The 15,384-nt window shown below is 44.4% G+C and overlaps 2 protein-coding genes across 2 annotated transcripts; one reads left to right on the forward strand and one right to left on the reverse strand.

The window, feature by feature from the left end:
• The first annotated feature begins 290 nt into the window (after nt 1-290).
• Nucleotides 291-11,830, forward strand: elac2 (elaC ribonuclease Z 2). Its single transcript, XM_019260445.2, has 23 exons — nt 291-774; nt 2,238-2,288; nt 2,366-2,436; nt 2,516-2,580; nt 2,658-2,715; nt 2,789-2,857; nt 2,934-3,002; nt 3,084-3,139; nt 3,219-3,277; nt 4,060-4,132; nt 4,204-4,415; nt 4,500-4,638; nt 5,673-5,758; nt 5,962-6,074; nt 6,156-6,252; nt 7,679-7,817; nt 7,895-7,933; nt 8,015-8,124; nt 8,963-9,062; nt 9,140-9,260; nt 9,726-9,804; nt 11,161-11,305; nt 11,428-11,830. Exons 1-23 carry the CDS (start codon nt 461-463, stop codon nt 11,644-11,646), a joined length of 2,484 nt encoding a protein of 827 aa, XP_019115990.1. The 5' UTR covers nt 291-460; the 3' UTR covers nt 11,647-11,830.
• A 1,007-nt stretch (nt 11,831-12,837) lies between these two features.
• LOC109137602 (tripartite motif-containing protein 16-like) lies at nt 12,838-14,514 on the reverse strand. Its single transcript, XM_019255902.2, has one exon. It carries the CDS (start codon nt 14,512-14,514, stop codon nt 12,838-12,840), a length of 1,677 nt encoding a protein of 558 aa, XP_019111447.2.
• Between the last annotated feature and the right edge of the window lie 870 nt (nt 14,515-15,384).

The following is a 15,384-nucleotide window of genomic DNA, read 5'->3' on the forward strand; positions in this document are numbered from 1 at the left end:
TGATTTAATTTAATTTATAATTAATAATAATATCTATCTTATTTTTACAGAACATAACTGAATGCGTTTGGATTTAATTTAATTAATAATAATTATTATTATTTTATTTTTACAGTAACATAACTGAATGCGTGGAGATTATTTCACGTGTTTTGATTTAATATAATTTCATTAGATTTTTGAGTTAAAGGGCTGAATGTGTGTCAGAGCGTTTCGGGCGTTTTATTTTGAAATTATTTGTTTACGTCAAACCGTCCCCGGGCTGTGATTGGTCCACAGAGCTGCTTAAAGAAAAACGTCATCAGTGGACGGACGGAAGAAGTGTCACATGTGTTAACAAAGTCCTCGTGCACGATCAGCTGATTTTCGATTATTATTTTGATTAATAATATACTATAATAACTTTAATAGAAGCGACCTGAGAATGTGTGAGCGGCTTTAAGTGCGCGGCGTGTGTATTATGATAAATACGGCCCGCCTGCCGCTGCGCTGCTTCTCTCTGCTCTCCGCGGCTCCGCCGGCCACACGCTCCGCTCTTCCCCGGACTGTGGCACACTTTGTCCGGACCATGGCAGCTCACAACACGCCGGAGACGAGGCAGCCTCCCGGCCTGAAGAAGGCCCGGCACAAGGAGCCGCTGCGGCGGGTGAAGACCAAAGAGAGCCGGAGCAAGCGGGTGGACGTCCACGGACCGTCCACGGTGTACGTGCAGGTGGTCGGTGCCGGCAGCAGAGACAACGCTGCGTCGCTGTACGTCTTCTCCGAGTTCAACAGGTAAATGAGTCAGCACTTTTACTTTGAAATCCGAAGCGCACCTCGCTGCAGTGACGTACAAGTGTACTCCTGGGTGTGTCGGTACGCTGTGATGTCACACGGACAGGGCGTGGCTACAGCAAAATCACAGACGTATAAAAAGTAGTGCTGTCAAAGTTAACGCGTTAATTATGTCGTTTAATTTTAAACAGTTAACGCAATAAACGCAATTAACGCGGTTTTGTTAACTTCCGGTGGCGGCTGACCCATAACCTTTTTGAGCGCTGAATCGTACGTCGACGTCGCCGCCATTTTGGATGTGGTAAAGCTCTACTTTGTTTCACAGATGTATGTGTGTGTGTGTGAACGGGTGTATAAGAGGCATTAACTTAAAGCCCTCACGGAGACTGCGCCCTGGGCGGTCGCCCACATTGTCCACAGCTAAAACCGGCCCTGCTTGTATTAGTTTACGGGCAGATCTGCCACATCCAATATGGCCGACGCGTTAACGTATCACAGCAACGGACCAACCTGCTCAATGAGGCGTCTATGTATATATGTCTATGATCTATCCTAACTAAAGGAGAGTCTGTATATATGTCTATGATCTATCCTAACTAAAGGAGAGTCTGTATATATGTCTATGATCTATCCTAACTAAAGGAGAGTCTATGTATATATGTCTATGATCTATCTTAACTAAAGGAGAGTCTGTGTATATGTCTATGATCTATCCTAACTAAAGGAGAGTCAGTAATATGTCTATGATCTATCCTAACTAAAGGAGAGTCTATGGCGGAAGATGGATAAGGACGGACTTTTAGGGGGAACATTTCATTTTAAAAAGTTGCCCGACGGCTCGTTGGACAAAAACAAGGCAATTTGCACAGTTTGCAAAGCCGAATTTAAATTCCACAGAAGTAACACGACTTTAACATATCACCTCAAAGCAAAACACCCTGTCTACACTACAGGAGTGTGGCACTCGTCAGTATATTTATATCACGTTTATTGATAAATTAATCTCGATTAATTACAGGAATTCTTGCGATTAATTAGTTTTTTTTATTTTTATCGATTGACAGCCCTAATAAAAACCAAACGGGGAAACAAACTGCAGTTCCTCTTGTTGTCCACTTGAGGCTGGCTCCAGAAGTGAGTCAGTCTCCATAAGTCCCCATGTCCAACTTCACAGCAGAAATAAACATGTTTACAGCCTGGTACAAAAAACAGTTTTGGTCTCTGTAGCTAATTTCCCCGTTCATGACAACTGTACTGAGGGTGAATTTATATACAACTCACCTGTTCACATTATATTAAGGCTTAAAGTTATGCAGGGTTATCTTGAAGCCTGTTAGTCCTGGAGTTTTACACTTGATGGACACAAAAAAAAACATCCCATCCTTTTAAAGACTGTCCTCAGTTAAAGGTCCGGTGTGTCAGATTTAGAGGAAATGATGACATGTCCGTCCTCTCTGCTGCAGATATCTGTTCAACTGTGGTGAAGGAACGCAGAGACTCATGCAGGAACACAAGTAAGCTCCTTCAAACATCTCCACGCGTGTTGTTATAATCTAAAGGACCGACGGAGAGTTTGTTTTTCCTCCGACAGGCTGAAAGCTGCTCGACTCGACAACATCTTCCTGACCCGGCTGAGCTGGGAGAACGTCGGAGGGTTATCAGGTCGGTCGCATCGTTGCGTTACGTTCTCACTGATAGCAGATATTGAAGATGTTTCATTGTGTGTGTGTTTGCTCTGCAGGGATGATCTTAACCCTGAAGGACACCGGTGTTCCTGAGTGTGTCCTCTCCGGACCTCCTCAGCTGGTGAGAGCCTCGATCAAACAACGAACAAACACGTCTAATCGACATGAACTCACTTTAAATCTCATTCTTCTCTGAAGGAGAATTATCTGGACGCCATCAAGTCATTCTCTGGACCGCTGGAGGACATCAAACTGTGTAGGTTTGACTCACTGATCTGCTGTTTTCCTTACGTAACATCGGTGATATTTACCGCGTCGTGTGTTTGCAGCGGTTCGACCGTACACCGAAGAGATGCACACGGACGAAACCATGGCGGTTTATCAAGTGCCGATATTTGGTGAGTTTAAATACTGAAGCTCGAGTCTTTATCATTATTTTTTTTTTGATACTCACCGACTCTTTTCGCTCTTCAGCGAAGTCGAGGGACAACGGCAGGAAACTCTCCCCGACGTCGGGCAGGAGCAGCCCGTCGAGAAATCCAGGTGAGTGAGTCGCGTACGGGAGCCACAGGAGGACAAACTCACGGGATCGGGAGCTGATAAGAAGTTTGTTTTATCTCGCAGATGAAAGACGGAAAACAACTCGAGATACTTCTCTGGTGGTTTCCTTCATATGTAAGGTAGGAACATGTCGTCATGCACGTGACGTACACATGAAGAAACTCTGTCTGACCTTTCTTCTTCTCTGTTTTCTCTCAGCTTCACCCCAAGAAAGGAAACTTCTTAGTTCCTCAAGCCAGAGAGCTCGGTCTGCCCGTGTGAGTCGACTTTTGAATAATTCGGACAGTTATTCTGTCCGTCTTCTAACGAGGACGAGATTTACCTTTGTCCACTCGCTGATTTAATTTCAAACAGCAATAAACGTGGAAATATAAAACATATACAAGTTTAAAGAGATCTAAGAAAAGTACAGCAAATATAAAAAGATATAAACAGTATAATAGAAAGATATTCAGTGTAGATCGATACGACTGACGTTACATGGTGTAACAAAGCATCTTTTCATTGGTCAATAAATAACGAGACAGAGCGTCTTTTATCGAGGCCAGAGCAGTGACAACTGTCGCCACCGAAACCGAAGAAATAATTTATTTTATTTGCTACATTTTGTCGCTAAACATGCTCGAAAACACGTGAAAATGTGTAAAATGGCTCAATAACGTGACCTTTTTTTAAAGTCAAAGCCTCGACCTTTAAATTTGATTTAAATCCAGTCCCTTTTAAAAACAGTGAAAGTTATTTAATCTCCAAAGTTTCACGTCCATATTCTCACACAAAGTTAAGTAAAGCTGCTGTAACTGGCTACTAATGGTGTAAGTAATGTTATTTCCTATTGATCCATGTTTGTTTTGGATGAATCGATTAATTAAATAGTGAAAAATGTTAATCGCAATGTTCCAGAGTCCAAATTTAATTATTCAAATGGCTGTTCAACAGTTCAAAACCTCAAAAACTTTCCGTTCACAGTGAAGTACAACAGGACAAAGATTTTTTCTTTTGTCATGAATTTATCATTTGAGATGACGATTTTTCTCCACAGAGGCACAGCAGCTATCGGTCCGCTCATCGCAGCTCTGAAGGACGGGAAAAGTGTCACGTATGAAGGAAAAGAGGTGACGTATGACGACTGATGCGAGCTCCGTGATCGGGCTGCAGATCTGAACTGTCTGTTGTTGTCTGATAGATCCGACCTGAGCAGGTCTGCACTCCCGCTGATCCAGGACCGGTCTTTATCATCGTCGAGTGTCCGTCTGAGGAGTTCGTCGACGCCGTTTGCAGCAACCGCCAGCTGAGGAGGTACCAGTCAGGAGAGACGGAGGATGCCGCGGTGCTGGTGGTCCACATGACTCCAGAGTGTGTTCTGAAAACAGATCAATACAAGAGGTGGATGGAGAGGTGAGCTTCAAAAAAACAAACAAAAAAACAGACTCCACAGACGGTCCTGCTGATTTTAAGTTTCCTGTCGTGTTTCTGTTTCAGGTTTCCGTCCACGACAGAACACCTGATCCTTAACGAACACGTCTGCACGGTCCACAACATCCGGAGTCACAAGATTCAAGCTCAGCTCAACATGATTCACCCGGAGGTCTTCCCACAACTCGAGTCTTATAAAATGAAGGTAACAAAGACGGACAGACGTAATCCTTCCAGCGGGCGTCGGCAGTGCAGAATCTAAACTCTGATACTTTACCCGTCGTGTTCCAGCTTTGTTTATTTCATGAAGCAGCTTCTAAATCTGGGGCGGGAAAAATAGAAACACGGAGGAGTTTAATTTGGTTTGAGCTGTGGTTGAGCGACCTAGACAGTGAATGAGAGTGAGTGAGCGAGCAAGGCGTACTGTTTCAAACATAATAATAATAATAATAATAATAATAATAATAAATAACTTATTTATAAAGCACCTTTTAAAAAAAGAGTTTCACAAAGTACTCAACAACATGACAATACAAAACAATTAAAAAGGAAAAAAAAACATAAAATTAGATAAAACATGATAAATTACATAAAACAACAATAAATATAGAACTATGTGTGGATAACACGCACTGCGAACGTTCCACACTCCACATTTTAATAAAAAATAAGAAATTAATGTTAAATTAAAAAAGAACTTTAACAAAGTTAAAAAAGACGACATCACAAAAGTCATTGCTTCACTGCGAGCCTTATGTCGGGGCTCTTTAAGCAAACACATATTTATATTATTATTTAATATATTATCATATATCTCACTAAAATAAGAGCTACTACACATAATTCATGGTACTTAGGAGCTTTAGTAGTCAAGAACTTGCACCAGCCTCTTTTAGTTAGTTCTCTATTTCAGTGGAATGATGCGTGCTGATATTCAGTATAACAGCACGGCCTCGAGTGCATTATCGCTCTACTGAACCAAAGTAGTGGGTTTTTTTAGACTTTGCTAAAGTTTCTGCTTCCTGTTCGGTGCTGAAGAGAGCGCACCAACCTTCTGATGATAGTCAAACATTTTATCAGAACACGAAGACTGCCACCAAAGCCGTGCTGATACAGCACTCCCCTCCCGTGCTTTATTTTGTTTTATTTCTACTCAAATCAGAGTTTCGGTACAAGAAGAGTATTTATAAGAAAACATCAAAAACTAGTTCATGTTGTTCTCATTGTGTTTCTCTTCAGGAGCCTCAGGCTGCCCTCCACGTCCCCAACGTCAGAGCTGAGTGTCTCCTCAAGTTCCAGCTCAGACCCGTAATGGAGTGGCAAAGGTGAGTTTGTCCTTCGGTCCCCCGCAATTTAGTCGACATTACTCTGCAGCAGCTCGGAGCGCCGCCGTGTCACAGAAAAACAATCCGGGATGGACCATTGCACTCAGCCGCCGCCGCCTTCGTCTTTTTTAACCTCGTCTCACAAGTGTCAAATACTGTAGAGCCGCATCAAGGTCAGATGTTTTTCTGTTTTTATCCGTCAGAGACGCCGTTCCCTCCTGCAACACCGACGAGTTCGTGAAAGAAGCTTCAGAGGTCCTGAACTTTGTGGAAGAAGTGGGCGAGTGCAGGAAGATCTGCTCCGCCGAGCGCTCGGGTAAGAACGGAACAAGTCCACGTTTATTTTAGATTAAGTTCATGGCGTTCCCGTGGCTACATGATGTGTTTTCTGCTGCAGGACACAGAGACAAATACCCGGAGGTGGTTTTCATGGGAACGGGATCAGCTCTGCCGATGAAGATCAGAAACGTCAGCGGCACTTTGGTCAACATCAGGTACGAATCTGAACACCACTCAGAGAGCAGGGCAGCGTTTAAACATCCGAAATCTGCAAATATGGATCTTCACATTCAGGATCAACCTTTGACTTTGCTTAAGGTTAGCAGGGTTTATACAGCACTGCACATTAAAGCAGCTTCACATGAGACGGTGTGCCGTCAGTGAAAGTCATTAAATGTCTTCTGCTAGCTCTGTTAGCTCTTTTAGTTCCCGTTAGCTCTGTTAGCTCTTTTAGTTCCCGTTAGCTCTGTTAGTTCTGTTTGCTCGTTTAGTTCCCGTTAGCTCTTTTAGTCCCGTTAGCTCTTTTAGTTCCGTTAGCTCTTTTAGTCCCGTTAGCTCTGTTAGTTCCCGTTAGCTCTTTTAGTTCCCGTTAGCTCTGTTAGTTCCCGTTAGCTCTGTTTGCTCTTTTAGTTCCCGTTAGCTCTTTTAGTTCCCGTTAGCTCTTTTAGTTCCCGTTAGCTCTGTCAGTTCCATTAGCTCTGTTAGTTCCGTTAGCTCTTTTAGTTTCCGTTAGCTCTGTAAGCTCTGTTAGTTCCGTTAGCTCTGTTAGCTCTTTTAGTTTCCGTTAGCTCTGTAAGCTCTTTTAGTCCCGTTAGCTCCATTAGTTCCGTTAGCTCTGTTAGCTCTGTTAGTTCCGTTAGCTCTGTTAGTTCCTTTAGCTCTGTTAGCTCTTTTAGTTTCCGTTAGCTCTGTAAGCTCTTTTAGTCCCGTTAGCTCTGTTAGTTCCGTTAGCTCTGTTAGTTCCATTAGCTCCATTAGTCCCGTTAGCTCTGTTAGTTCCGTTAGCTCCGTTAGCTCCATTAGTTCCGTTAGCTCTCTCCTTTTCTCTTCTAGCTTTCTCCGTCAACGATCTCTTCGCTCTCTTCTCCTCTGCCATTATGTCATTAAAAGTCATTAAAAGTCATTAAATCTCTCCATATTCAGAGGCAGTTTGCTTTCAGAATAAACATTTGTTGCTCGTTATCTCTAATAATACCTGGAAAACGATCAGTCACAGCAGCAGTTTGTATAAATAAACTCAGTTTATTACTCCAGCACGTAGTCTGAGCCTTAAGGACCTCCAACAGGAGATTTCTAGTCCCAGACAGATCGTTTCAACCAAATCTCTGATTTTACTGAAGCTACATTCTGAATTTATTTAAACCTTTTCGTGGCAGCGACGTCTCATCTCATGGATACAGCTTATGCTGCTGTTGAACTGTTACCACGTTATACAGGAAGGTGTCTCGGACCACCTGCAGGAGTCGCCAAAGACCTTCTTTTAAATATATCTAAATAATAGATGTTTCTTGTTGTTTATATTAGTATTTAAGATATATTTTGACAGGATAAGGGCACGTTACAGACCAAAGATCCTTAAAGTATCAGGAAAATTCATCCAAATCTCTCGTCTGACTAATTTTGAATCTCTCTGCGTTGAAGCCCGACTCAGTCGGTTCTGTTGGACTGTGGTGAAGGAACCTTCGGTCAGCTCTGCAGACACTACGGGGACGGCGTGGACGAAGCTCTGTCCAAGATCTCGACCGTCTTCATCTCACACATGCACGCCGACCACCACACGGTAAGCCTCGACAGCGTGCTGCGGTTTAGTGTTTAAAATACAAGAACCACCAGCTGATCTTCGTGTTTCTGTTTCAGGGCCTGCTCATGTTGCTCTATCAGAGGGAGAGAGCTCTGGTATGTCAAACGTTGATAACACGTTTCCTTTTTGTTTATTTAACGTTTGAACGTTAATGATCTGAACTGTTTGTCTGTCAGGCGGCGTTAGGAAAGGCGTTCAGCCCGATCTACCTGGTGGCTCCGACCCAGATCATGACCTGGCTCAACCAGTACAACGATTACTGCGAGGAGATCCTCGACCACATCAAGTACGCGACCTCGACGACGTCTTAACGCTACGGAGACGTTTTTGTGATTTAGTGCCTTCTGCTACCTCCGTTAGCTCTTTTAGCTCTGTTAGTTCCGTTAGCTCTGTTAGCTCTTTTAGTTCTGTTAGCTCTGTTAGCTCTTTTAGTTTCGTTAGCTCTGTTAGCTCTTTTAGTTCCGTTAGCTCTTTTAGCTCTGTTAGCTCTTTTAGCTCTGCTAGCTCTTTTAGCTCTGTTAGCTCTGTTAGCTCTTTTAGTTCCGTTAGCTCTGTTAGCTCTTTTAGTTTTGTTAGCTCCGTTAGTTCCGTTAGCTCTTTTAGTTCCGTTAGCTACTTGTTCTGTTAGCTCTTTTAGTTTTGTTAACCATTAGCCGTGTTAGCTTTTTTAGCTCCGTTAGCTCCCTCCTTTTCTCTTCTTAGCTTCCTCCGTCAACGTCCTCTTCGCTCTCTTCTCCTCTGCCTTTATGTCCTTGGAGATGCATTGCCCGCTCGGCCCGGCTCCTGTTCTAGCACGACATTGGCTCAGCTCCACCTTTAGCATTAACCCGGTGCTCTGAGCTCGAAAGTCCAGGCAGACCGGCTAACAAACTAACAGAAGCTACAGTTGGCAGCAGCAGCGTCTTTAAATGAATCTGTTTATTAGTGTAGTCCAGCGGTGCCTAATATAAGGGTCGGGGCCCCTCCTGTGGGTCATGAAATGAATCTGAGGGGACGTGAGATGATTAACGGGAGAAGAAAGTTATTTGTTTTCATGTTTTTGAACTTCTCTCTGATCTTTCAAATATTTAATTTGGTCCTCAAATGTTTATTCTTCGTCTTTAACATCTTCTTTCGTGTTTCAGCTTCATCCCAAACAGATTTCTCTGCGACGGCGCCGAGACACCGAGGCCGAGGACGAAGTCGTTTATCCAAGCGCTGCTGAAGAAGAACGATCTGGAAAAGGTCTGCGTCTGTTTGTTTGTAACGTTATAAATCCTTCAGTCTTTTTAAAGTCGACTCATTGTTCCGTTCTGTTTCAGTTCCAGACGTGCTTCGTCCGTCACTGTAAGAACGCCTTCGCCTGCAGCTTCACCCACCGCTCGGGATGGAAACTGGCCTTTTCTGGAGACACCATGCCCTGCGACGACTTCGTGCACGTCGGTTCGTACCACTCGGAGTGATTAAAGTCCACATTTCGCTGAAGTGTGTCTCGACGCACGGACTAAATAGCGTATCGAGCGCATGCTTTCAATATCACAGAGATTCATAGAAGGTCGTCTGAGCGAGGCTTCACTACGCGGCTTGTTCTGAATAATTTATCCGATATTTCTTAATGCCTTCGATCACTCTCGTAGCTGGCAGCCTCTTCTAATGGTTCCTGCGGGATCCCACTTCATTGACTCTTCTTAAATTGCTTGACTGGATTCTGTCCAAGCAAAGCCTCCCAGAGACAGCGAGTGTATCCCATGACTGTTCATTATAGATGGCTCAGCTCGGCAGACAAACGGGGCGTGCCGATTCTTGATTACGCCGACTACCTGATTGATTTCCTGTGGGACAGGAAGAGGCTGTAAGTGCTTGTCTGTGATTAGAGGCTCTGATTCTGCTTTTTGTTGTCTTCTGTAGGAAAGGACGCGACCTTACTGATCCACGAGGCCACGCTGGAGGACGGACTGGAGGAGGAAGCTGTAGAGAAAAGACACAGGTAGACCACAAACGAGATTTAGATTTCCTTTCTAGCGTGAAGGAGAAACCACAACAGCCAGTTTTGGTCTTACATTGATCCGGTTGTGGGTGTTTGGAAATGGTCATGTTGGGATGCCGAGGTTGGACGTGGACCCAAAAGTCAAAGTCAAACTTTTCTCTGAAAGGCGTCTTCAGATGTCCACAAGACTGTCTTTGTCCAGTAGATGTACTCCTTGTGTTTAGTTTCCTAATGTCGGTTGAGCTTTGCAGGTTTCGTAGCCTCGTTCATGCTGAGTTTCACAGCTTTTGAGGGTATCGTCTGATGGTGAGACATCCTGGGACTCGACTCAACTTCCATCAGGTCGATGTACCTCACCTGTTGTGTCAGAGGTTTCATTTGATCGGGTCATGAGCCAACGATCCACGACTGTTTGATCACCACAAAACGTTCACGAAACTGTCTGACAAAATCAAAAAACAATGTTTGGAATGACATCTGAGTTGAGTTACTATTGAGGACAACACGTCTGTGATACTGACCACGAAGCTTTGGAGCCCCTTGCAGACATCCATCCGTTTTCTTTCCTCTTATCCGTGGTTGGGTTGTGGTTGCAGCAGGTTTAGCAACGCATTCAAGATCCTCCTTGGGGGATTCCAAGGCGTTCCCAGGCTAGATGGGCTATGTAGTCCCTCCAGCAGGTTCTGGGTCTCCTTCCAGTCGGGCGTGCCCAGAACACCTCCAAAGGGAAGCATCCTAATCACACGCCTGAACCACCTCAGCTGGCTCCTTTCGACACGAATGACCAGCATCTCTACACCGAGATGTCCGAGAAATCCGCGATCTCGCTCTTTCGGTCACTACCCAAAGCTCATGACCACAGTGAGGGTTGGAACGTGGATGGCCTGGACAGTCGAGAGCTTTGCCTTCTGGATGAACCACGGCAATGGACTGATGCCAGTCCATCTTGTGAACCCATGAACAAGACCCTGTTATACTTGAACTCCTTCACTTGGGGAAGACTTGCAAACAGATTGAGGGAGACTTTTTATTTAAAACACGATATTTTCTCCTCGTTTCAAATGTTTTTGCAAATAAATGGACAAAAAAAGAGAAACTGCAGCAGTTAAAGTTCAATCAGCCAACAGAAGAAATTAACTTTATTGGCTGTTTGAGGTTTATTTGAGTGCACTGTTACATTTCTTTCCTCTCCACAGATATTCACATCGATTTTATTTTATTTATTTATTTATTTTTCTTGCAGCTTTTTACTGTGTCTCCACAAAACGCATCTGTCACGTCCACAGAAAACAATATTCCCACTGAAAGTTTCAGTCCGACTTTAATCTGACCTCACGCTTCATGTTTCTCCGACAGCACGACCTCCCAGGCCATCGGCATCGGCATGAGGATGAACGCCGAGTTCATCATGCTGAACCACTTCAGCCAGCGTTACGCCAAGATCCCCCTCTTCAGCGAGGACTTCACCGACAGAGTCGGCATCTCGTTCGACCACATGAGAGTGAGTATCACTGCCGATTGGACGACCTACGACTGCACCTGAATGCATCATCGTACACGATTCTGTCGTCTATAACTCTGTACAGACACTTGACGGGTTTCCTCTCTTTCCTCTGTGTTCAGATTCGCTTTGGGGACTTTAAAATCCTCCCCAAGCTCATCCCCGCACTTAAAACCCTTTTCGCCGAGGAGATCGGCGAGATGGAGGAGAGGAGGGAGAGGCGGGAGCTGAGACATCCGAAAGGAAGCGTCGAGATGGCCGACACGAGCCGAGCCGCCAAAAGAGACCAAGAGGGGGCGCCGACGCACGCCGTCGAGACAAAGAGGCTGAGAACGAGCTGAAGTTTGATTTAAACGAGCTCAGAGGAAAGGACTCGAACCCAGAGTGTCCTGAGTTATTTTATTTAAATGAATTTGAGACTCTTTATTTGGCTTTTGTGGTTTAAGATGATGCATGTATATTACATCACAGTGTACAAAGATAAGCTCTGAAAATAGTTTTTGTTTTTCATTAAACAGAATAAAGCAAAACCACAAAGTCTGAAGTTCCAGCTATGTCCAACCAAAAACTGCAGTTCCTCAAACGTCCACCTGAGGCTGGCTCCAGAAGTGAGTCAGTCTCCATAAGTCCCCATGTTCAAATGTCCAACTTCACAGCAGAAATAAACATGTTTACAGCCTGGTACAAAAAACAGTTTTGGTCTCTGGAGCTAATTTCCCCGTTCATGACAACTGTACTGAGGGTGAATTTATATACAACTCACCTGTTCACATTATATTAAGGCTTAAAGTTATGCAGGATTAAGAGCGTGGACGCTTTGATTGACAGGTGGGTGTGGTCACTGGTGACTTATTTGACCAACCAGGCTTCATTCAGCTCCACCTCTATAACCATTTTTAGATTAGTCGGGAGGCGGCGGAGGCAGGACCGCCCAGACGGAGACAACCAGAGCGACCACACGGAGCTTCACAACGGCACTTTGTCACGACTGCATCCATGTTTTCTACAGTCTGTGGTGATCCATCTGTCTGTTCTTCTTCTTCACTGTCAGTCACCTTCAGTTCAAACTCAACTTTATTTGTCACTTTAACCACGAGAAAGCAGCTCAGTGAAATAAACAGGGTGAATGCAGGGAGTTCATTTAGAGACATGTTCAATGAAAACATGAAGACTTGCAGTCTGTGTAATAAATCCTCTTTATTGACTGAGACACAAACTAAATGTTGTTTCTTCATTGAATCTCACATATGTACAAGAAAAGAATGAATCATCTCCTTATTGATTCTGATCATACAAACTAAAGTCATCATGAGCAGTGATAGCCTCCATGGCTAAACAGACACAGGAAGGAGCGCCACCTAAAGAAACTCAAACATTTACACAACCACCAATGAGAAGAGGGCAAAGTACCGCCCACAGTGTTTGATTGACAGGTGAAGAAATGCCACAACAATCAGCTGTCAGCAACAATGATGGAAACAAAACAAGCTGAAGACATGAAACACAGAATTTAACCCTTCAATGACTTCTGTCTATTTGACTTCACACAACTCAGCAGAGGATCCAGAATAAACATAAAGTCCAGCATAGAGAGGCTGAGTGAACGTGGTCTGGACTCTGTGGAGGAGAGTCATGGTTTCAGAGACGCTGTAGAAGGACAGAATACCTGCACTGTGATCCAGGTACACTCCAACTCTGGAGGACCGAGGACCTGAGACGGGAGTTTGGACTTTGTTGTAATAAAAGTTATAACTGTTTGTGAAACAATCTAACATCCAAGATTTGTCATTGAATCCAAATACACATTCATGTGATCTCCCTGCTCTGCTGATATTCTTGTATGTGACTGCTACATTAACTCCATCTCCTCTCCTCTCCACCTCCCAGTAACAACGTCCAGTCAGTCTCTCTCTACTCAGGACCTGAGACCAGCCAGTGAATCTGTCTGGGTGACTAGAATAAGACTGAGGTTGTTTCATTCTTGTCACTTTTCTGTTCCCCTCAGATAATAACAGCTCTGTGTATGCTGTGTTTGGATCCAGTGTGAGTTCACGTGAATATTTTAAGAACTCAGCTCTGGTCTTGGGCTCTGGTTCTGGTCCTGACAGTGAAACATGGACTTCAGTGTCTGTCAGTGAGATGTTTGTCCGTTGGTCCCTCAGAACGTCCTGTAGTTTATCTCTGAGCTCTGACACAGCAGCTGTCACATCCTCAAAGTCCCTCAGAGGACGGATATTGATGCTGGATGAGTCTGTAGATTGGCTGAGTCGTGACAGTGAGGGGTAGTTGTGTAGAAACTGGTTGTGGTCCTCTGTGTGTGAGAGCTTCTCCAGCTCAGCGTCTTTCCTCTTCAGCTCAGTGATCTCCTGCTCCAGCTTCTCCTGAAGATCTTTGACTCGACTCACTTCAGTTTCCTGCTGGGATCTGACCTGCTGCTTCACATCAGACCTTCTTTTCTCCATGAGACGGATCAGCTCAGTGAAGATCTTCTCACTGTCCTCCACTGCTTTATCAGCAGAGCCATTGATAGCCTCCACCTCCTGTTGGAGCTCCTTCACATCTTTCTCTCTGTCCTGGATTCTCTGCTGGATGTTTAGTCGACTCACCTCGAGCTCTCTCTGCCTCTCAGTCCTTTCTGCTGCAGCTGAGACTGTGTCGTGGCCTTTATGTTCATCCACAGAGCAGAGATAACAGATACACTGCTGATCAGTACGGCAGAACATCTTCATCACCTCATCATGACGAGAGCAGATGTTCTCCTGGAGCTTCTTGGAGGGCTCCACCAGCTTGTGTTTCTTTAATGGAGCTACATCATGATGAGGCTGGAGGTGTTTCTCACAGTAAGAGGCCAGACAGACCAGACAGGACTTCAGAGCTTTCAGTTTTCTCCCAGTGCAGACATCACAGGCCACATCTTCAGGTCCAGCATAGCAGTGATCAGCAGGAGCAGCTTGGAGTCCAGTCTTCTTCAGTTCCTCCACTAAAGCTGCTAACATGGTGTTTTTCTTCAGGACAGGCCTCGGTGTGAAGGTCTGCCTACACTGAGGGCAGCTGTGGATTCTCTTCTCATCCTCTCCATCCCAGAAGTTTTGAATACAGTTCATGCAGTAGCTGTGTCCACAGGGAATAGTCACCGGATCCTTCAGTAGATCCAGACAGATCGGACAAGAGAAGGTTTCCCGGTCCAGTTTATTTCCTTGCTGCGCCATTTCTCCTCTCCGCGTCGACGACTGTCTGAGTTTGACTTCCTCAGAAATGAAACTAGTTTGAGCTCTGATCTCAACAACATGCGGCCTGTCAGCTGACACGTCAGCACATGTTGGTTCCACCCATCTTCAAACTGTAGATCTGAGGGGGAGGGAACAAGGAAACATGAGCAGAGAGGAGCTGGCTGTGTTTGAGAGCAGGAAGAAGAGGGAGGGCTTATCAAGAGCTGAGTCATTCCAGGAAGAGGAGCTTGTAAATGATCTGTAGAGTTCATACACTTTGATCGCTGTGAAGAAAATAGTTCATGTTAAAGTTTCACCTGGAAATGAGTCCAAAAGAAACCAGAAGACTTTTCTAAAACACGGCTGATCTGAAGGTGAAATAAAGGTAAATCCTCCAGTCAGTGACAATCATCAGCCCAACAACCACTAATAAAGGCAATCATTTCATCTTCTTCATCTTCAGTGATGAAATCCTCGACTGTCTGTAAAAGGTGAGCTGTCAGAGACGAGGACTACAAACACAGGAGCATCACCAGCTGCCATTTTGTCACCTTTGTTCTTTTCTTTGGAAACCAGTGAGTTCAAATGTATTACACACGTTTACTGTAAATATTATACAGTATGTAAAGTAGTTCAAGTTTGCACAACCACAAACCTATACAGCAACAAGACTCCAGAAGAAGTGAGTCAGTCTCCATAAGTCCCCATGTCCAAATGTCCAACTTCACAGCAGAAATAAACATGTTTACAGCCTGGTACAAAAAACAGTTTTGGTCTCTGTAGCTAATTTCCCCGTTCATGACAACTGTACTGAGGGTGAATTTATATACAACTCACCTGTTCACATTATATTAAGGCTTAAAGTTATGC

Source organism: Larimichthys crocea, chromosome XII (assembly GCF_000972845.2).
Source record: "Larimichthys crocea isolate SSNF chromosome XII, L_crocea_2.0, whole genome shotgun sequence".
NCBI classification, from domain to species: domain Eukaryota; kingdom Metazoa; phylum Chordata; class Actinopteri; family Sciaenidae; genus Larimichthys; species Larimichthys crocea.